The sequence below is a fragment of the Gastrolobium bilobum genome, unplaced genomic scaffold (genome assembly GCF_033153095.1).
Source record: "Gastrolobium bilobum isolate Gb01-03AN ecotype WA unplaced genomic scaffold, APGP_CSIRO_Gbil_v1 utg739, whole genome shotgun sequence".
In the NCBI taxonomy this organism is placed as follows: Eukaryota; Viridiplantae; Streptophyta; class Magnoliopsida; order Fabales; family Fabaceae; genus Gastrolobium; species Gastrolobium bilobum.
In genome coordinates this window covers 213,362-234,962 of record NW_026897966.1, presented here as the reverse complement: position 1 = coordinate 234,962, position 21,601 = coordinate 213,362, and the positions used below count along the sequence as shown (strand labels likewise).

The window sequence follows — 21,601 nt, the reverse complement described above, 5'->3', positions numbered from 1 at the left end:
AGTTTTAAGACTTGTATTTATTTCAAGACTTGAATTTCTTAGTGGTTTGTAACATTGAATGACTTTATTTTTATATAAATAGTAATTTGATGATTGGAATTTTAGGCTTTTCGAAAAATTGAAAAATCGATTCAATCCAAACCGAATAGATGATTAAATGATCAAACCGAAGTAATGACACATATGATTTTTGCTTTAAAACGGATTCAAACCGAATAATTTTTTTTCATTATTTTGTACTAATTTTCTTATTGTTCACAATTCCTTCAAATTAAATACTATAAAATACTCTCAACAATTATTATTTTTAATTTAATACAACTGAAAAAAATAAATTTCAAACAAATATAGAAGTTGACCACAGTTGGGGACTTGAGATAAGAAAGATGGCAAAACGGTCTAAGCCTTCCGGGCTGGCCCGCCTAGCCCATCAAACGAGGCAGGTGGGTTAAGTTTTTCAAACCCGTCGTCTGTCAAGTCCGTCAGCCCGCCCAAGTTGAAATTTTAAATATTATTTTTTGTGTGTAAAATATCACAAATTTAGCGGACAATCCATTTTTTGATAGACTTATGACGGGCTGGGACGGGCGGGACGAACAACCTACTTTGCCATCTCTAGATAAGATAGCAGTGGGTGAAAAATTTTACGTGTCTGCTATTTGGTTCTAAATTTCAGATCAAGTGATCAACATCGGTCTGAAAGATAGCTGTGACAAAGACACAAATACTTACTTAACGTGGCAAAATATTTTTGGTCAAAAAATATTTTTATTATCTTTATTTCTATAATTATTTTCTTGCTATGCATATTTTATTAAATAAAAAAATATATTTATATTATCTTTATTTTTATAACTATTCTTTTTCATATATATATATATATATATATATTTTGGATAAGGAAATACTTATTGCACCAAACATATTCTCCTTAGTGGGACCAGTTAAAGTAAGACAGCAATAGACTCGTCTCTACAGAATCTAAACTAAAGAAGCTGCCACAGTGGTCCTGCCTTTCTGAATTCTGATCATGCCTAAAGAAAAGTACTTACAAAGAAAATTAATAAAATATTATATTTTCCTTTTTTTTTTTTAGTATTACCCTGATAATTTCAAAAAAAATTTGTGAATTAATTTGAAGTTTGGGATAATTGAAATTTTGAATTTTTTCTAAAAATAATAATAAAGAGAATCAAACACATACTTTTATATTCATGTACTCAGTTTTCATGTGAAAAAAAGTACTTTGTTTTAATTAATTTATTTTGTGTTCAAAAAAAATTATAATTAAAGTTTTTAAGCGAATTTTGAAAAATTATCAATTAAGAAATTTATTTTTTAAAATAAAGTTTCTTCATTTTTTAATATGTTAACTATTTTATTTAATAGAACCGTAATATTTTTAAAATTAAAAACATCGAAAGAAATTTTTTTTTACGTAATTTATCAGTATCTTCATTTTATTGATTTTTTTTTTTTTCATGCTAAGGATTTACCTCACTTATTGGAAGAGCTGTTGGTTCCAACTCCCGGGAAATTCTTGATTCCATTTTCACCTTTTTGAAGTTGGTCACTGAAAAAAGGTGTTGCCACAGGGAGTAGTACGCAGAAAGTTGGGTTGTTGAAAGCTGAAAGGAAAGCCAGCCACGGAAGTATACAGATATAAAATGATTATTATTTTTTTGAATTTTTAAATATTTTTAAAATTAAGTTGAAAAAATTCAATATTTTCTTACTCTCATTTACATACAATTTTATATATTTATGTACTTTTTATTATCTAATTATATTTGATTTTATTACATATCTAATATAATAAATATGATGTATGAGTATTGAGTATAGTGAAAGAGGCCTATTCCGAATCATTTAACAAGTAAAGAACAAAGTGAAGCTGCCAGGGAAAACGGCTATGTGTCACTGTGCCTTTGTTTTGGGAAAACTTACATATATTTTGTTTATGAAATTAATGCTTCTCATGTTATAAATATATAGTAGATAATTTTATTTTCTACACATATATAAAAACATGAGAAATCCATAAAACGTAATGTAAAAAGAAAAGAGAAAAAAATAAAATATAACTTATATATTTTTATGTATGTGTGAAAGATCGAATTAAAATCTTATAATGTAAAAAATATTATTTTTTTTGTTTATTAAATTAATCACTATTTTAAATGTATAATAAATTTAAGATATAAGATTTATATAATTATTTAATATTAAATAATCATACATCATGTATTATTTATTATTTAATGTACACAATTCATACATAATAATACATTTTCCGCTCATAATACTTAGGCTTATTCTTAGTTTTGGCGGTGATGTTTGCACACATTGGCATTCGTTAGTTTGTCAGGTTCTGCAGAGAGTGATGTATCTCGCTGCGCTGCCCCATCAGCATCAGCACGTGACCACTCCCCCATGCCGCCCTCACCATAACTTATATATATATATATATATATACTTGCAATTTCTCGTGTTGTACGAGAAATGCAAGCTTTCCTCCTACAGAGAAAGAAAGGAGTGAGGTCCACTTTAAAGAAAAAAATAAAAAATAGAAAAGTGATTAGCACGGACATCGAAGTGAGAGTGGTAGGAAAAGATATTTTTCATGCAACATGAGAAATTTTTTTCTCCGGTCACCCCAAAACTAAGTTGTTTTGATTATTTATTTTCTTATATGTATTGATTCACATTTGAATGATTATGATTTTTCTTTTCTCTCTCTTCCTTTATCACTATTGATCTATCTTTGCACGATTATGATTTAGTAGCCGGAGTTAAAGTTATCTTCGGCCGCTTGAGAAATGATGAGCCTATATATATATATATATATATATATATATATATATATATATATATATATATATATAGGGATAGGATCAACTTACACCGGTGTAAGAATAATAAATCTTACACCAAATCTTAACCATTGATTTCCGTGCATCCAATGGTTGAGATTTATTGGAAATTAAAAATTAATTAATGAGTGAGACCTAATAAATCTTAACCGTTAGATGTAAAAAATCAAAGGTTAAGATTTGGTGTAAGACTTATTATTCTTACACCGGTGTAAGATGATCCTGCCCTATATATATATATATATATATATATATATATATATATATATATATATATATAATAATAAGTAATTACATAAACAATTACATATCATCTTATGAGAGTGTTTGCTAGAGGATAAATTTTTTTTTATCAGGTGAATATAATAACCGAGGAAATGGTAAGAAAGTCAGTTTGATGAGAAAGTTTAAAAAAAGATGTTTGGTTGACTGAAATATTATCAGAGAAATTTAATTAAATTTGCAAAATTTATGTTCGGGATAAATTTCGCACCTGTTTTTTCACTTCTCCAGTTATCTCAAAATACCACATCTCAAGTGGTATATTGTAACAGTGAATTTCATCCAAAAATCAACACAAAAGTCATTTCCCCATCCATCCTATTTGCCTAGTATTTTTTTCAAAAATCTGAACCAAACGTGATATTTTCCAATATCCACTTACACTTTCCTATCGATCCCAAAATAAAACTTTTACCAAACAAGTTTAGTTTATCTATGATTACTTACTTATAAACAATAAATTTATTGAGTAAAATACAAAACAAAATTTGATAATATGATTGTTTTATATTTATATATTAATAAATTAAATATTTTATAGAATTGTTAATATAATTTAATTTAGAAAAATATTAGTTTTATGTTGATGGAGATAGCTATCTTATACATACACTTATCGAGTTTTGTGTCAGCTTTTTCTTTTAAATTATGGACTCACATATTCGTTTCACCCACGTGAGAGAATTATCTCAAGTAATACGAGATTAATAACTCTCTTAAATTTATTATAGAATATGATCATATATTATTAAATATAAGTGTATAAATTTTGTACTAGTAATACATCAAAGTGGAATTAAAAAATTACTTTAGCATTGAAAAAAATTTAAATTCTTGTTAAATTCAACATCTTTTCTCATAAAAAACTATAAATAAGTTTAATGCCCTGTGAGTAATAATCTTAATAATATTCTTTCATATTAGAATATTAAGTAAAATTTATTTTCTTAAACTATCAAATAAATCATTCTTTATTTAATATCTCTTACAATATTAAAAGAATTATCAAAATGATCGAGCCAAACTCAAAAGTTATATACATTCATTTCATATGTTACTCTTGTATCTTGATAAATTTTTACTCAAAAATAAATAATGAAATGAAAAAGCATGTGTAATTTTTAGAAAAAGTTTCAAGTATAATATACAAAATGCTAATGTCATACATAAAGACAATGTAAGTACACCAAACGGACACCAAACGCTAGTAGCAAGATAGATGAGAAAATAAAAAAAGAAGAGAGTATTAGATTGATTCTTACATGTCACATTTATAAGAAATTTAAATATTTTATTTCTGATTCATTTGTATTTTAAATTAATCTTATAATTAATTCAAAATATAAAAATTTACAAAAATATCGGAAAAAGCAAACTTGCCACAAAAAATAACTAGGGTGACAATGTAAGGATAGTTTCCAAAATGTCACGCTTTGGCAAAAAAATTATCAGAATGTCACGCGAATAGTAAAATTTCCCAAACTGCCACGCGGCATAATTCGCTACACAGTGTAGTGAATTGTGCATGCAAGTAATTCGCTACACAGTGTAGCGAAATATGCCACGTTAGAATGCACATAACCAAAAAGTGTCATGTGTCAGAATTGTTGAAATTCGCTACATAGAGTAGCGAATTTCAACAATTTTGACACATGGCACTTTTTGGTTCTGACGTGATATATTTCGCTACACTGTGTAGCGAATTACTTGCATGCATAATTCGCTACACTGTGTAGCGAATTATGCCACGTGACAGTTTGAGAAATTTTACTGTTCGCGTGGCATTTTGATAATTTTTTTGTCAAAACTTGACAAAATAGTCACTGTCCCGATAATGTAAGTACCACTTTTTTTATTTCTGTTAAATAATTAGCATTAAATTCTTCATTCATGAAAATGTTACTCATAAAAAAAGATAAAATTCTTATCTTTAATAAGCTCAAGTATCAAGAAGATTTTCCACGAGGTGCTCGAGCATTGTCTCAATCGTAGTACACACACTTTGACACACTAACCCACAGCGCTACGGCTATTGCTGAACAACATGGGTCAATCCACAACTGGGAGTCACTGCATTTTCCCTTTCAAGCCCCACGCGCTGCTCGAGTCACACGAGGGCACAATAGTCAATTCAGTATTAACTCTCATTTCGTTTCCTCCACACCACAGTGATCGTCTCTCTTTCTAATCTTGTTTTGAACGAAGCTGAGGGAAGGAGTAGGTGACACAACAACAACAAGTGGATGGGGATATGCTTACTTGGGAAGTTGAAAACTTTGAACCCAACACAAAAGAACCACTTACCGGTGAGACAACCAAAACCACCTTCACTTTTTCTTTCACAAAACCGCTAATTAAAAAAAAAAAAACCGGTTCTTATCTACATAACAGAGTGATACTAATACATAGGAAGAATCATCCTAAAATGAGAAAATCAAAGGATGGTGTCGTGAAGATAGACATTGGTAACTAAGTAAGAAAAAAAAAAAAAAAAGAGGGACCCCCCTTCACAATCTGAAGGTACTTTTGCCATATTTATGCCCCGTACCAACCTGACCACTCTAGTGGCATAGATTGAGGTACGAAAAGCATATTGTAGTGTTCTTTCTTGTGGGAACAACACCGTTTATGTGAGCAGCACAAAACCAGAGAGCTTTTTTCAAGCACCTCAGCTGGGATACTCTTGTACTTGAATCACTGCAAAGACGGTTTCTTTTCTTCAGTTTTGGTATTGGGTCTTGAGTTTTTTTTTTTATTCATTTTTTCTTTATTTTCTATGTCTCCGTAGAAGATGGGTTTTTTTTCTTTTTCTTCATAATTATTAAATGGATGTGACTTCTCTGGTTTGAAGTGATTTATATATATGTGGTCAGGGTTTACATGCAAAAATACATGTCTTTGTGGGAGATAAGGGTTCCTTTGGATTTTGGAGAGATCTGAATATATATATTTAGCAAACAAGTAGAAAAAATTAAAGCTTGAGATTTGATGTCATATCATATCCAATATACAATCTTTCTTGGTGTTTCTTGATTCAAGTTTTCTTGCTAGTGTGTTGAGATAAGAAGAGATAGAGAGTGTGTGAAAAAAAGCAAAGTTGATAGATATTGAATCAAAGATATCGATGGCGAATCCTTGGTGGGTTGGGAATGTGGGAATGAGACACACGGAAGCTATGTCATCATCATCATCTCCATTACTTCATCTGAGAAGAGAACAAGAATTCATAGACAACAACAACACAATCGCTACACCAACTAATAGCAGCAACAGCAACACTAACAACGCAAACACCAACAACACAACAGAGGATGATGAGAGCCGAGACAACGACGGTGGTGGTGGTGGTGATCAGAACAACGCAGGTGGTGGTGGTGAGGCGGCGGAGCCAGGTAGCAGCCGCCGCAGGCCACGTGGCCGGCCACCGGGTTCCAAGAACAAGCCAAAACCACCCATTGTTATAACCAAGGAAAGCCCCAACGTGCTGCGAAGCCACGTGTTGGAAATCAGCAGCGGCAGTGACGTCACCGACAGCATCGCCGCCTTCGCTAACCGCCGCCACCGTGGGGTTTCGGTGCTGAGTGGGAGTGGCATTGTGACCAATGTAACCCTTCGGCAACCGACTGCTCCTGGTGGGGTTATCACTCTTCAGGGAAGGTTTGAGATATTGTCTCTCTCCGGTGCTTTTTTGCCTTCTCCTTCGCCACCAGGAGCCACCGGTCTTGCTGTTTATCTGGCCGGTGGTCAAGGGCAGGTTGTCGGTGGTGCCGTCGTGGGTTCATTGGTGGCTTCTGGACCTGTGATGGTGATTGCAGCTACTTTTGCTAATGCTACTTATGAGAGGTTGCCACTAGAGGATGAACAAGAAGCTGAGGAGGTAATGCAAGTGCAGCAACAACAATCAGCAACAAGTCCTGTTGAACGAGTTTTGGGTGAACAAGGTTCAATGCCAATGTATAATTTGCCTACAAATTTGTTACACAATGGTCAAATGCCTCATGATGTGTTCTGGGGACCTCCACCTCGTCCTCCTCCACCTTCTTTCTGAGATCAGAAAGAAAAAAGAGAGAAAGAAAGAGAAAGAAAGAAGAAAAGATCAGGCTTGTCTCAATGATCTTAGTTTATTCTCACTGACTTATACTTGTGCATTATGTGTTCTCTTAACAATTTCTTGTAAGCATAGCAGCAAGGTTAGGATGTTTTTGTTCATTTGTTTACTTTTGCTTCTATGAAACTCATTAGATGTTGTAATGTTTAGGTACTTTGTACTAGTTTGTTTCTCTTTTGTATAATTGCTTTTTTTTTTAATGGTAGAAGAGTTCATTTATGATTGTGTAGGTGAGGATGAAATTTGAAATGGTCCTGGAATAAGATTTTGGAGCTATGCAGGAATTTATGGTAAGCTTACGTTGTTGTTTGACTATTTGACTAGTTATCCATGTAGTACATCATCCGTTAGAGGAAATTGCTAGAAAGTCTTTGTGTGAGCTATGGTATTGGTCCTATTGGACAGTAGCGCACTAGCGCATTGAATGATTTTGCAAGTACTACTTTGATAGAAGGGTGATAGGATAACCTTTCTTTAATAGAAGGGAAGGGTGGTAGGGTCGGTTCCTTGTGCCGTTCAGACTTAGAATGCGCTTGTTAAGCTTATTTGGCATTATTCTGCTTCATCTGTATGGTGCAAGAAAAGGAAAGTCCCTCTTGTTTTAGATTTCTTGGTTTCACGGGGTCAGCTTTTCTGTATTGTAGGAATCTGAAACCTGTTAAATATGGACTCGTTAGTTGATTGGGGATACTATTTATTGTTTTGGCCTTTAGTATGTATTACTTGTGCTTAGAAACTCATGTTCAACATCTTTTTATCAATGTCTAGTGTGAGATAATTAGGTATGGATAGGCATGAAGGATAGGAGGGGTAGCAGTAGCACCATGGTGTCCGCTATATTTTTAGTTGTTTGGTATTTGTGCTCCTCAGGTTTTCCTTTTAATACCTTTGTTCACTTGCATTCTTATTTGATCCAGTCATCGAGTTACACTCTAATCTCATTTTTCTTTGTTTTGGATGTTGTAACTGGGGAAGGGTGGTTGAAACATTTGAAGATCTGGATTCCCTTGCACTTGTCTCCTTGTTAATTTCCTTTTATGGATCTTTGTGCATATTTATTAAGCATATCCCAAGTAGTAGAAGCAAGGTAACATCTGTATTGACAGCAACCAATTGCGGTTTTTCTGTGATGCTGTTCACTGGGCTTCTCTTTGCTTTCAAATTGGTTTTATTCCTTCATTCTCACTTTATAGTGTCTTAAGGTAACTCTTTTATTTGAGAGTAATGTGATTGAATCCTACAGTTTAAGGAGTCAATCTAGTGATTAATGGAGTGAGTTTATCTATGACTGTTCTTTGATTAACATAAGATGTTAATAATACTTGGCCAAGGTTAACATCTTATCTGTGTAGCATTTAATTTGTTCTAGGTTTGTTGTAGCCTCATAGGTTATCAAAGTTAAAGGGGAAACAGAGAAGGAAACCTGAAATTGAGAATTTAAGAATGCAATTTAGCTATTTTAGTGGGGGAACCAGGTTCCAATGCCTCCTCCTTTGGCTAACAAATGCTGGCTCCTTAAAGACACCCAAATAAGTAAAAACAGAAATCTAAAGGGAGAAATCATGACTTGATAAATAAAGTGCAAGAAAATAAGTTTCGGGTAAGAGTTATATTTAATGTTATTTCCTTGAGACAAATGACAGCATAACCTATTCCATAAATGTGCCCATGTGAATGCATATCTATGGTTCATATTAAATTTGCTTCAGACAGTGATATATTGTATTACATACATAGTTACACACCTTACGGAGCACTGTGTATTAGTATTAAGAACATAGGAAATCGATGTAGGAGAGTTAGTATTCGATGAGAAATTAGATGAAGATAAACTATTTCAGCATGGTATGATTGCAGATGTACATTTGTAGAGTCTAATAATGCCTGGGAAAGGAAGTGATCACAATGATGAAGAAATGGTTAATTACTAAAGAAGAGATAAGTTCTCCTTGATTCTCCTAAGGTTGAATATGTGTTTATATATTAGCTAGTAGTTGTGGTTCAATTAACCACTCATGATTCTCTTGTCTATGTCATGACTAACTGGAGTAACTGCTTGTGATGTGAATTATGTACGTTCTTAGGGTAATGATGTCTGATTTACTCAACTTCTTATTGTTACCTAACTTTCTTAGACGTTGTTGGTCTAATAATTCATTCTAATAAAAACTTCTATTACCACATAGAACTGTAGTAGAAGTGGTTCACTGCATACATGGAGATTTTATGTTACCTAGCATGCTGATGTTTTCTACGTTGGTTTTTCTACTTTACACTACTAGGAGAATGGTGTATCATGGTAGAGTTGATTTCAAGATTTTTTATGTTTTGGTATGAATTAACGTAGAATGAATGAATGATTTACATTTAACACATTTATAAGAACATATAAAGCACAATTATATGGGAAGGTTTTATTTACCATTTTTTTTTTATAATCTCTTATAACCAATTTTGTTATCGTTCCATCAAAATTTAATCTATAGCTTGATCCGATGATAATAAGATTAGTTGTAACCATGATAGTTAAAATTAGAATTTTACCTAAAATCGGAAGGAGAACTAAAAATCGTAAAACGTAAAATCCTAACATAAAAAAAATGGTAAAGCATTTGAAATTTTGATGAAATCGTTTTGATTAAAAAAAATCGTAAAATCGTAGAATCGCAAATTGAAATTGAAATTTTAACTACTATGGTTGTAACACCGTTAAGAAAAATAATAATAAGTATAATATATCTCTCCTTATTTAGTTATATTATTTTTTTAAGGGTCGTCATCATGGTTGGGTTAAAACCCATTGGATTATTTGTTCGAACACAAAAAGAAAAAAAAGTAACATAGGTAGACACTTTCAAGATTAAAATCCAAATTAACTGAAGGTTAAATGTCTCTTATTAATATTAAGTCATGTAACTAAACAAATAATGAATTTTGTTGTGTGTCCTTGTGGTGAACTATGGATGCACGCGATATTGCCTGTACATTCAAAGTTCAAACATGTACAGGTTCATAATCTTATATACGAGGGTTTTGATTGTATATTAGATAATAGATAGTTTACTTTTGCATGTATAACAAGAGAAAATCTTTGGTGCAATTGTTGTAGGTACATTCAAAATTAAGGGGAAAATTTTTTGGGACTCAGAAAAAATTATACAAAAAAATATAGGTTAAAATGAAAAAAAAATTCCTTTTTTAATAAAAGAGATAGAGTACCGAGTTCGGTCCTATGTAGCACTATTTGGTAGAGGAGAAATTTTTTTTATCTGAGAATCTTGATTTTCAAAAATATAATTTTTACATTCAGTTTACGATAATATCCAAAAATTTAAAATTTAGAAAAATTCAATTTTTCGAAAATCTTGAAGAATGACGCATACCAAATGCCCCCTAAAAGAAATTTTCGTATAACACCCTTGAAAGGTGATACGTTTATTTGTGTGTTTTCTCGAATTTTACGTTGTTAATAATATATTATACATGATCACATACATTTACATGTTTAAATGTGAGTTTAATGTTTCTCAAGTTGTAAAAGATAATTTTACACATACATAGAAATTTATGAGATTTAATTTTTCTTTTTTATTTTGTTCTCCTCACATAACTTCATATGAGTTCCATACACTTTTATATATGTGTAGGAGATAATTTTATCTCCTAGAACATGAGAAATTTTTAACCTTTATATGTGACTAAAATTAATGTTTTTATATTATTTTAAATTTTTTAGAGATAAATGATTAAGTGCTAGAGTGATAATGGGAGATAATTTTTAAATTTTGCAATTATTGTTAATCTTTTAGAGATAATTAATGAGAGAATTAAGGTGGTGACTGTCCTTTCTATCATCATGGAGTGATGAAATGATAAGTGCTAATTTGAATTTATCTTCCAATAAAATTTCCATGGGAGCAAAGACTTTACTAAATTCTTCCTATAGCAGCATGCGTGTCGATGAAAAACTAAGCCTATCATTTTGGGTTTAAAAAATAAATCAATAAGATAAAAAACCAAGTTTCCGGCCACATATCAATTGAAAAAAAAAAGTCAATAGAACTACAGGAAGCATATTAGAAGAAAAATTGTCAGTGAACATATTTTAGTTAGCTAACAAATTTTCCCCACTACCAGCTTCAAACCTTTTTTTATTTTTAAATTGTTGAATATAAATGAGATACATAACAAAGAGTAAAGGAAAAACAATTTTGGAGTTTTATAAGATTTCATTAAATATGAATACGAAACAAGAGCGAGTTATTAGTAAATATTTATTCTAAATAAACTAGGGTTAACATTTACCCCAAGACTTAAAGCTTTTTATAAAATCTTCGTTACTTTGAATAAAATAAAAAATCAAATGAGATTGTATGGAATATATATTAAATAATATTAAATATTAATTTAACATTTCTTAATTAAGAAAAAATGACGTTGTATATCATCTAACTTTTTTTTTTTTGGTAATCTAAAGGGGTTAGAAAACAACACCCCAAAGAGATCAATTCAGCATAATCTTTCTGAAATTTAGACTAAAGATAAATCAGCCCAATAAAAAGGTCAAACAACAGGGGGAGAGTTTGAAAAATCACAAAAATTATTCTCTATAAGATAATCTAAATGATATTTAGATAGCCAATCCGAATAACTATTTAACTTCTTAATTATTTGTTAAGCCATTCTATTGAATAAATAATTTGGTTTAAAAAAATAAGGAAAATAATTATCTCATGTAGTATGAGATAATTATCTCATGTTGTTTGAGATAATTATCTCATATAACGTAAGATAAATAGATTCAAAAAAATATTTACGTATCACAAGTAGTATATAATTATAATGGTAAAATTATTATTTTTTCTCTTAGGAGAGAAAAAAATTTAATTTTAATATTATAAGTATATATTATCTTAATATATAAATATATTTCTTTTGTAGGAGAAATTTTTTTCTAACAAGATAAGAGACTGATTTCCGTAAAAACAATGGTTCCTTGATTTGCTACTTGACCTTTTGAGACTTTTAATGGGCAGACACTAGAATGACTATTCAGTGTGGGTTTGAACGCATAAAAAGAACTTATATTCAAAAGAATGACCTTTTGAAAAAGTTTTTGAAAAATAATTTTTTTTTCTCTCTTTTAATTGAATATTGCAAAAGCATAACAAAAATACTTCCATTATTAATAATAAAATAAAATTTATTTAACTTCTTACCTACTAAATACATTTTTTTATAAGCAAATAAGATAATCAAATTTGAGTAAATGATCATTTTTTCTTTGCTAGTTGCAACTTATAATTATTTAAGAATCAATTAACGAGAAAAAATATTTTACATATAAATTGTTAATTAAAGAGGACTAAAAAATTTCCGAAGTAAGAACATACGCTATATAATAAAAAAAAAAGATACGATTATAGAAAAAAGAAGAAGAAGTACCTGTTGATATTTTATTATCTAGAATGATGACGCGTAAATTTTATATAATAACCAAAAGACATGATTTAGATCAAGCTATTCTAATTAACTCATCGATTACGATTTTTTTTTTTAATAAACTCAAAACAATTTGATAATAAGATCAAACCTTAAAAAAGAAAGAAAATCGTATTGTACCAAATTGTACGTACAAAAGATATTTGCCTATTTAGTTTAGTGAGGAGCCAAATCTGTATCAAATTGGTATTTTTCTGAAAAAACAAAAAGGTGTATCGCTTAGGGTGTGCATGACAACCTTTCCGGAATCACTTTTCTTTTAATTTTTGTTCCCGGTAACAGAAATGAATATGAAACTCGTTTGGTAAAATCGGTTTATTTTTTTTGTTCCCGAGATAAACCGGTTTAATTTTTGTGCTGGGAAACAGAAAAAATAATCAAAAAATTTCTGCTTTTTTGTTTCCGGGCACAAAATGAGAAACACTTATCCCTCTCAATCACTCTCCACCATCGTACCACTAGTGTCGTCGTCACCATCACGATGCCACCACCACCTCCTCTATCACCACCATCACCACCACCACAACTACCGCCGCCGCCACCACCACTACCATTATCACCGTCACTGTCACCACTATCGCCATCAACCACCACCACCACCATCATCGCAACCACTGTCGTCATCCCCACCACTACTATTGCCGCAACCACTATCATCACCACCACCGTCATCTGGTACCGCCACCAACCACCACCACCATCACAGCCATTACCGTCACCACCACCACTATCGCCACCATTACCATCACCACGCCATTGCTACCACTACCACCACCACCGTCACTGTCACCGCCGCAGCCACTGCCACCACCACCACCACCACCACCACCATGATGCCTTCACAACCACCACCACTATGCCACTGCTACCACTGTTGTCGCCACCAACCACCATACCCACCACTATTGTCGCAACCACTGTCGTCACCTCCACTACCACCATCCCCACCACTACCACCGCCGCCGCCACCGCCACCATTACCACTGCCATCATCGCATCCACTGCCGTCATAATCACCACCACTATCTTCCCCACGTCACTGCCACCATCGCTACCGTGCCGCCGCCACCACTATAACCACTGCATGTGGAAAAGAAAATGATGATCCATAATTTTTTTATATTTAATAGAAATTATTTTTTATTATATTATTTGTTGTGTTATCAAACACAATTGTCATTCTCGTAATAAAAATAGAACAGGTTATCAAACACATTTTTCTCTCAGAAACTATTCCATGACACAAAAATAAAAAAGAATTGTTTCTTTTCAGAAACAGTGCTAAAGAATAGAATGATTGTCATGCATAGCCTTATTATTGTCATTGTTAAAGAATCTGATTCAAATTCATCGTCAAGAAAAGTCACAGAGCATCGTCAGCGGAAAGAGACATTGCTGATAGACATTGAGCGAATAAAATAGTGGCAACGCAAAGGTGTAAAGTGTAAACTTTATTGCGAGGGAAAAGAGTGGATACTAGGGGTAGGGTTTTATTCTGTGCCACCCCAAAACCCTATTTCTATTTCACATTACTGTCACACTCTTTTTTTTTTTTTTTTTTTAATTGGTCTTCTTCGCCGCCGTTCAGGTGCGATTCGTTGTCTGTTCACCACTGTAACGTCTTCGTGGGGTTGTTATTTTCGTGATTTCTCAATGTAAACCCTTCTCCACTGCATTTAACAATTTACAAACCCTAACCCACAAATCATGTCTCTGTTGACATGTCCCTGCTTCTTTGATTTTCATGCCCTAATCGATTGCATTTTGTTATGTTGATGCAGAAAAGTGGTTCGGTGATTTCCCAGAAGCAAAAAGCAGCGTTGAGGGAGGCGTCTCACCAAGCACCAGGTACTCCTTTTTTTTCTTCTTCTTTTTTTTTTTAATCAGAAGACATTCAATCAATTCTTTTAATCATCTTTAATCAGAAACATAAGACATGGGAGCAAATTGATTATTTTCAATCTCTGGTTCTTGGTTCTGTTTGACCAGAGACCAGAACTGGCGTCCTGTGCATATTTTTTCTTTTTGAAAACTGAAACGGCATGAAGACAAACGATACTAGTTTTATGAGAGGAGTCGATTGTTTATCCGTCCCATGTATAAATAACCCTCCAAATGCGAATTGGTAATTTATTATATGGAGAATGAAAGAGTTATTCGGTAATATATTATCAATTATGCCTTAATGCAAGTACTACAATAGTTTTGTCATTAGTTTTATTTGTCAAAGTATCATAAGATACATAATACGATATTTAAAAATTTAAGAAAATAACATCTTTCTATAACATCTTTTTTTTTAATTGGTCTTCTTCGCTTCGTTTAGCTTCTACTTCATTCACATCATACATACATATATATATATATATATATATCTCATTGTGCTCACTTCTCAAAGTTTCTTTTGTTCTTTTTTTTCTTCATATTGAAGAGCTTTCAAACACTTGATCGAGGACATGGCAGCTGCCAGGGAATTTGGGGTGTCCGAATTCCTACAGGTTTGATTTTTATCCCTTTGATTGAATTAGCATCATATATTACATTTTTTTATTTTATTGTGTTTTCCTTCCTTTACTGCTATAGTAAAACATTTTGATTGGTTTAAAGTCTGCAGCTTTGACATGTGTTTATTTTTTATTTTCATCTTCTCATTGACCAATTGTTGAAGCATGTTTAATTTGGGATTTGGCTTATGAGTTGCAATTGTATGCATGTTTTTGCCCCCCCTCCCTCTCTGCTTCCGTAGTAATGTATTTTGATGCCTCTTAAGTCTACATCTTTCGCATGGGCTTGTTTTAGTTTTCAGTTTCTCAAGGAGTAATTTGTGCAGTTTGTTTAATTTGGCAAATAAAATGCAATTGTGTTTACGGGGTTTGTGTTTTGGTGATTTTGGTTTCAGGGCACCTGCAGGCAGAGTTTGTTTTTGGTGAAGAAGCCTCTGAGTCAGAGAAGTCATTTACTTTGGGGTACGCTTTGGAATAGGAATCGGGTTCTTGGTTCAACTCGAAAAGCTTTGCGTTTAAGGTGTCAAGCTCAAGAAAATCCTAAAGCTGTGGTTTCTGGGGGTGTGAGCAGTTCAATAGAAGAGCAAGCAGGTTTGGTTGAGAAACCTGCCTTGGAAGTTTTTCATTTGTACCGGATCCCTTTTATTCAAGAAAGTAAAGCTGCTGAGATTCTAAAGGAAGCTCAAGCAAAAATCTCTAATGAGATCGTGGACCTACAAACAGAGCAATGTTATAATATTGGCCTTGGTTCACAACTGTCAAGTAGAAAACTTTCTGTCCTTAAATGGCTTCTTCAAGAAACATTTGAGCCTGAGAATCTGGGTCCTGAGAGCTTTCTTGACAAGAAGAGGAAGGAGGGTTTGATGACATTTATTATAGAGGTTGGCCCTAGATTGTCATTTACCACAGCTTGGTCTGCTAATGCTGTGGCGATTTGCCAAGCTTGTGGTTTGACAGAAGTGAACCGTTTAGAGCGATCAAGGAGGTACTTGTTGTATACCACATCTGAATTACAAGATTATCAAATCAATGAATTTGCATCTATGGTACATGATAGGATGACTGAATGTGTTTATACTCAGAAGCTAACATCATTTGAGACCAGTGTAGTTCCAGAGGAAATTCGATATATACCTGTCATGGAGAGGGGACAAAAAGCATTAGAGGAGATAAATCTGGAGATGGGTTTTGCCTTTGATGACCAGGATCTAGAATACTACACCAAACTTTTCAGAGAAGATATTAAACGAAATCCAACAATTGTGGAATTGTTTGATATTGCGCAGTCCAACAGTGAGCATAGCAGGCATTGGTTTTTTACTGGAAAGATTTTCATTGATGGACAGCTTATGAATAGGACTCTTATGCAAATTGTGAAAAGTACTTTACAGGCAAATCCGAATAACTCAGTTATTGGCTTTAAGGATAACTCAAGTGCAATAAGGGGTTTCCAAGTAAAGCAGTTGCGACCACTTCAGCCTGGTTCAGCATGTCCGTTAAACATGGCAACACGTGAGTTAGATATTTTATTTACAGCTGAAACACATAATTTTCCATGTGCAGTGGCACCTTATCCTGGGGCAGAGACAGGTGCAGGAGGTCGAATTAGGGATACACATGCAACAGGAAGGGGTTCCTTTGTCCAAGCAGCCACAGCTGGTTATTGTGTTGGAAATCTCAACACGTCAGGGTTTTATGCTCCATGGGAAGATCCATCCTTTACTTATCCATCGAATTTGGCATCACCTTTGCAAATTCTTATAGATTCTAGTAATGGTGCATCAGACTATGGGAACAAATTTGGAGAGCCATTGATCCAGGGCTTCTGTAGAAATTTTGGAATGAGACTTCCTAGTGGGGATAGGCGGGAATGGTTGAAGCCAATCATGTTTAGTGCAGGCATTGGGCAGATTGACCACCTTCATATATCAAAGGGAGAGCCTGACATTGGAATGTTGGTTGTTAAGATTGGAGGTCCTGCTTATCGTATTGGGATGGGAGGTGGGGCGGCCTCAAGCATGGTTAGTGGCCAGAATGATGCAGAACTTGATTTCAATGCTGTGCAACGTGGGGATGCTGAGATGGCACAAAAACTATATCGTCTTGTTCGTGCTTGTATTGAGATGGGGGATAAAAATCCAATTATCAGCATTCATGATCAAGGTGCTGGTGGGAACTGCAATGTTGTAAAGGAGATTATATATCCAAAGGGTGCTGAGATAGATGTCCGAGCTATTGTGGTTGGTGATCATACAATGTCTGTTCTAGAAATTTGGGGAGCAGAGTATCAGGAGCAAGATGCAATCTTGGTGAAGCCTGAAAGTCATGCGCTTTTACAATCAATCTGTAATAGGGAAAAGGTTTCAATGGCTGTGATCGGAACTATTAGTGGTGATGGACGTGTTGTGTTAGTTGATAGCTTAGCCACTCAGAAATGTATCTCAAATGGACTCCCTCCACCACTCCCTGCTGTGGATCTTGAACTGGAGAAAGTCCTAGGTGACATGCCTCAAAAATCTTTTAAATTTAATAGGGTTGTCTATAAGCGAGAGCCACTTGATATTGCCCCAGGGATCACTATAATAGATTCTCTGAAAAGGGTATTGAGCTTACCATCTGTCTGTTCAAAACGCTTCTTAACAACAAAAGTTGATAGGTGTGTTACTGGTCTAGTGGCACAACAGCAAACCGTTGGCCCTTTGCAGGTTCCCCTTGCTGATGTTGCTGTTATAGCTCAGACTTTTACCGATGTTACTGGAGGTGCATGTGCTATTGGGGAACAACCAATCAAAGGTCTGTTAGACCCCAAAGCAATGGCTCGGTTGGCTGTTGGAGAAGCACTCACAAATCTTGTATGGGCGAAGGTCACTTCCCTTTCTGATGTCAAGGCAAGTGGTAATTGGATGTATGCTGCCAAGCTTGATGGCGAAGGAGCTGCCATGTATGATGCTGCCATATCTATGTCCGAAGCAATGATTGATCTTGGTATTGCTATTGATGGAGGGAAAGATAGCCTTTCTATGGCAGCCCATGCTGGAGGAGAAGTTGTCAAGGCTCCTGGAAATCTTGTAATAAGTGCTTATGTTACTTGTCCTGATATAACAAAAACAGTGACACCGGATTTGAAACTTGAAGATGATGGTGTTTTGCTTCATATTGATTTGTCCAAGGGAAAGCAGCGATTAGGTGGGTCTGCTCTTGCCCAGGCATTTGACCAAGTTGGGGATGAGTGTCCTGATCTTGATGATATTCCTTACCTTAAAAAGGTCTTTGAAGGTGTTCAAGACCTTCTTACTCATGAGCTGATTTCTGCTGGTCATGACATTAGTGATGGTGGTCTATTAGTTTGTGCCTTAGAGATGGCATTTGCGGGTAATCGTGGATTTACTTTGGACTTGACTTCGCATGGTATGAGTCTTTTCCACACACTGTATGCAGAAGAGCTTGGGTTAGTTCTTGAGGTAAACAAGAAAAATCTAGCTTTTGTAATGGATAGATTGAATGGTGTGGGAGTTTCAGCTAAGATCATAGGTCAAGTAAATGTCACTCCAGTTATAGAAGTTAAGGTTGATGGGGTGCCTTGTTTAAAAGAAAAAACTACTATCCTTAGGGATATGTGGGAAGAAACTAGTTTTCAGCTGGAAAAGTTCCAAAGATTGGCATCTTGTGTGGATATGGAGAGAGAAGGACTAAAACATCGGTATGAGCCCTCCTGGAGACTATCCTTTACTCCTTCCTTCACTGATGAAAAGTATATGTCTGCAACTTTAAAACCTAAAGTGGCCGTGATTAGAGAAGAAGGGAGCAATGGAGACAGAGAAATGGCTGCAGCATTTCATGCTGCTGGTTTTGAACCATGGGATGTTACTATGTCAGACCTTCTTAATGGAGTGATTTCTTTGCAAGAGTTTCGTGGAATTGTGTTTGTTGGTGGATTTAGCTATGCTGATGTGCTTGATTCTGCTAAAGGTTGGTCTGCTTGCGTAAGATTCAATGAGCCCCTTTTAAAGCAATTTCAGGAGTTTTACAAGCGTCCAGACACTTTCAGTCTAGGTGTATGCAATGGGTGTCAGCTAATGGCCTTGTTGGGATGGGTACCAGGCCCACAAGTTGGGGGTGTACTTGGTGCTGGTGGCGACCTATCACAACCGAGGTTCATCCACAATGAGTCAGGGCGGTTTGAATGCCGCTTTACAAGTGTGACAATAAAGGACTCCCCAGCTATAATGTTCAAAGGTATGGAGGGTAGTTCACTGGGGGTATGGGCTGCTCATGGTGAGGGAAGAGCTTATTTCCCAGATGAAGGTGTATTTGAACATATAGTTCATTCAGATTTAGCTCCTGTAAGATATTGTGATGATGCTGGTAATCCAACGGAGACCTACCCTTTCAATGTGAATGGTTCTCCTTTAGGGGTAGCAGCTATTTGTTCCCCAGATGGGAGGCATCTTGCCATGATGCCTCATCCAGAGCGTTGCTTCTTAATGTGGCAGTTCCCATGGTATCCAAAGCAGTGGGATGTGGACAAGAAAGGCCCTAGTCCTTGGTTGCGTATGTTCCAAAATGCAAGAGATTGGTGTTCCTGAAATGGTTAGTTTTTTTTTTTTTCCCCCTAAAGCTCTTTTCTTTTGCTTTAGTTTATGACTGATCCATCTCCCCCTTCATTAATTTATGGACAGGTTACTCAATAATGATAAAGCAAGAATGAGGCCACAAGTTTAAAGGTCATCTATTTTCTGCATTGGTAAAACCCTTGCAGTTTGCTTTATATAGAATTCATCTGTAAGATATATAGTTTTCAAGTTGGAAGTTTCTGTATTTTCAATAATCTTCTATATTTTTGTCTCAACTAAGTCAGTTCCACACTTGATGTGATTTCTGGTGTAAATTGTTGCTCAATTTTATTCTAATAATGAACAAAATACTTATCTGGTATGACCTGGCTTAAAACTTTTTACTCAAATTGAATGCTATTGTCGTTGAAAGTTATGTACCAACTTTGGGGTAGTTTTAAAGTGATTCATAAGTATAATTTGTATTGAGGTTGATTACACTAGTGAGTAGAGTTTATACAATATACATTCATCGTCTGACTGTTGGATTATGGGAACTTTATACAATGTATCAAAAAAATTCTGGTATTAAAGATGATTATTCACTTTTAGACCACACACAAAATATGTATGCATATGCACTGGGTAGCCTATATTGATGAGAGACAAATTTTCTTGACTGCATGAAGATGTGTATAGCCTTGTACTCACTGAAGCATCTATTTCATGACAGGAAATAGGACTGTTAAAATGTCACTTTGAATAATCTGTTAAAAAATATGGTGGTCTAGTAGATAGAAGCAAAATTGCCTCTTCAACATTTCATGACAGTTTGCAATCTGCATGGATGGCTAGTCTCCCACACCCCAATTCTCAGGTTGTATGCATTTTCAAGTGGTTTTCAAGTTCATCTGCTTACTATGTAATCCATTAACTCGTGATGCATGAAGTTAGAACCTTTCTGGACTTATAGTAGTGGTAAACTTTTCTAGTCAAGGACTGTGTTTCTGGATAATAGACTGTAGCTTATGGTAGTAGTTAGTAGTTCTTGTTGGTTGTGTAGATATACTTGTTAAATTCATATGAAATTGTATGATAAATGAAATTAACTGGCTGAGAGGGCGGCAACATAGAAAATATGGACTTGTTTGGTTGAGTCACATGGGATTGAGAATTTGACTTTGTCGTTTCCCTGCTGGATTCGCTGATGTTCTTGTGTATTATACCTGTTCTGTGTATGGAGAGTTTTCTGCTAACATAGCCTTACTTTTTAAGTACTGATGAATTGTACTCTAGTATTTGTAATTGAAGTGTGATCATCTGTGTTATTAATCTTCAAATGACAGTATTACCTTCATTAACTTGGGTTGCTAATTGTTTGCCTTTCTAACAGTTGCTGGCTAACAAAGAGTTTGCAAACGAGATACTATCTCGAACACTGAATAAGCGGATAGCAGAAACACATGAAGTGTCATCCTTGGTCACTTTTATTTGCTTGTCAGCTGCTTCCTATATCACTGGATAAATTGTTGCTGTTGATGGAGGATTCACTGTGAATGGATTTCAACCCAGCATGAAAATTACTTAAAAGAAAATTGTCATTTTTTGTTTTGTTTTCTGGATTTGGTTACAGGGTCTGGCTATCCTTTTTTCAGTTTGTCATACACCATTTTGTTTGTGGACTGGTGTTGTTGAACGTATTCATCAACTTAAAGCGAATACTAATGTAAATTATGCAAGCATATTTAATTTGACATTATTTGGTCGGCAGTCAATGAG

At 34.4% G+C, this 21,601-nt stretch overlaps 2 protein-coding genes across 8 annotated transcripts; both read left to right on the top strand.

Moving 5' to 3' along the window:
* Positions 1–6,279: 6,279 nt before the first annotated feature.
* On the top strand, positions 6,280–7,203 carry LOC133311845 (AT-hook motif nuclear-localized protein 15-like). 2 transcript variants are annotated; one of them, XM_061512964.1, is made up of 2 exons: positions 6,280–6,502; positions 6,548–7,203. In XM_061512964.1, the coding sequence occupies exons 1-2, from the start codon at positions 6,280–6,282 to the stop codon at positions 7,201–7,203; spliced, it is 879 nt and encodes a 292-aa protein (XP_061368948.1). The 2 variants fall into 2 exon arrangements, with proteins under 2 accessions (XP_061368948.1, XP_061368947.1); XM_061512963.1 differs by having other exon boundaries at positions 6,280–7,203.
* A 7,030-nt stretch (positions 7,204–14,233) lies between these two features.
* Positions 14,234–21,584, top strand: LOC133311852 (probable phosphoribosylformylglycinamidine synthase, chloroplastic/mitochondrial). 6 transcript variants are annotated; one of them, XR_009751594.1, is made up of 7 exons: positions 14,234–14,353; positions 14,547–14,613; positions 15,197–15,263; positions 15,665–19,859; positions 19,949–19,993; positions 20,556–20,699; positions 21,216–21,584. XR_009751594.1 is itself a non-coding variant. In XM_061512974.1 (6 exons), the coding sequence occupies exons 3-4, from the start codon at positions 15,222–15,224 to the stop codon at positions 19,853–19,855; spliced, it is 4,233 nt and encodes a 1,410-aa protein (XP_061368958.1). In that variant the 5' UTR covers positions 14,234–14,353; positions 14,547–14,613; positions 15,197–15,221; the 3' UTR covers positions 19,856–19,859; positions 19,949–19,993; positions 21,216–21,584. The 6 variants fall into 6 exon arrangements, 1 of the variants encoding a protein (XP_061368958.1); XR_009751596.1 differs by having other exon boundaries at positions 19,949–20,013; XR_009751595.1 differs by lacking the exon at positions 14,234–14,353 and adding an exon at positions 14,355–14,420.
* The last annotated feature ends 17 nt before the right edge of the window (positions 21,585–21,601 follow it).

Coding starts and splice junctions, on each gene's coding strand:
- LOC133311845 (XM_061512963.1), top strand. CDS start 6,280: ATGGCGAATCCTTGGTGGGTTGGGAATGTGGGAATGAGACACACGGAA.
- LOC133311852 (XM_061512974.1), top strand. CDS start 15,222: ATGGCAGCTGCCAGGGAATTTGGGGTGTCCGAATTCCTACAG. Junction 15,264..15,664: donor GGGTGTCCGAATTCCTACAG/GTTTGATTTTTA, acceptor TTTTGGTTTCAG/GGCACCTGCAGGCAGAGTTT.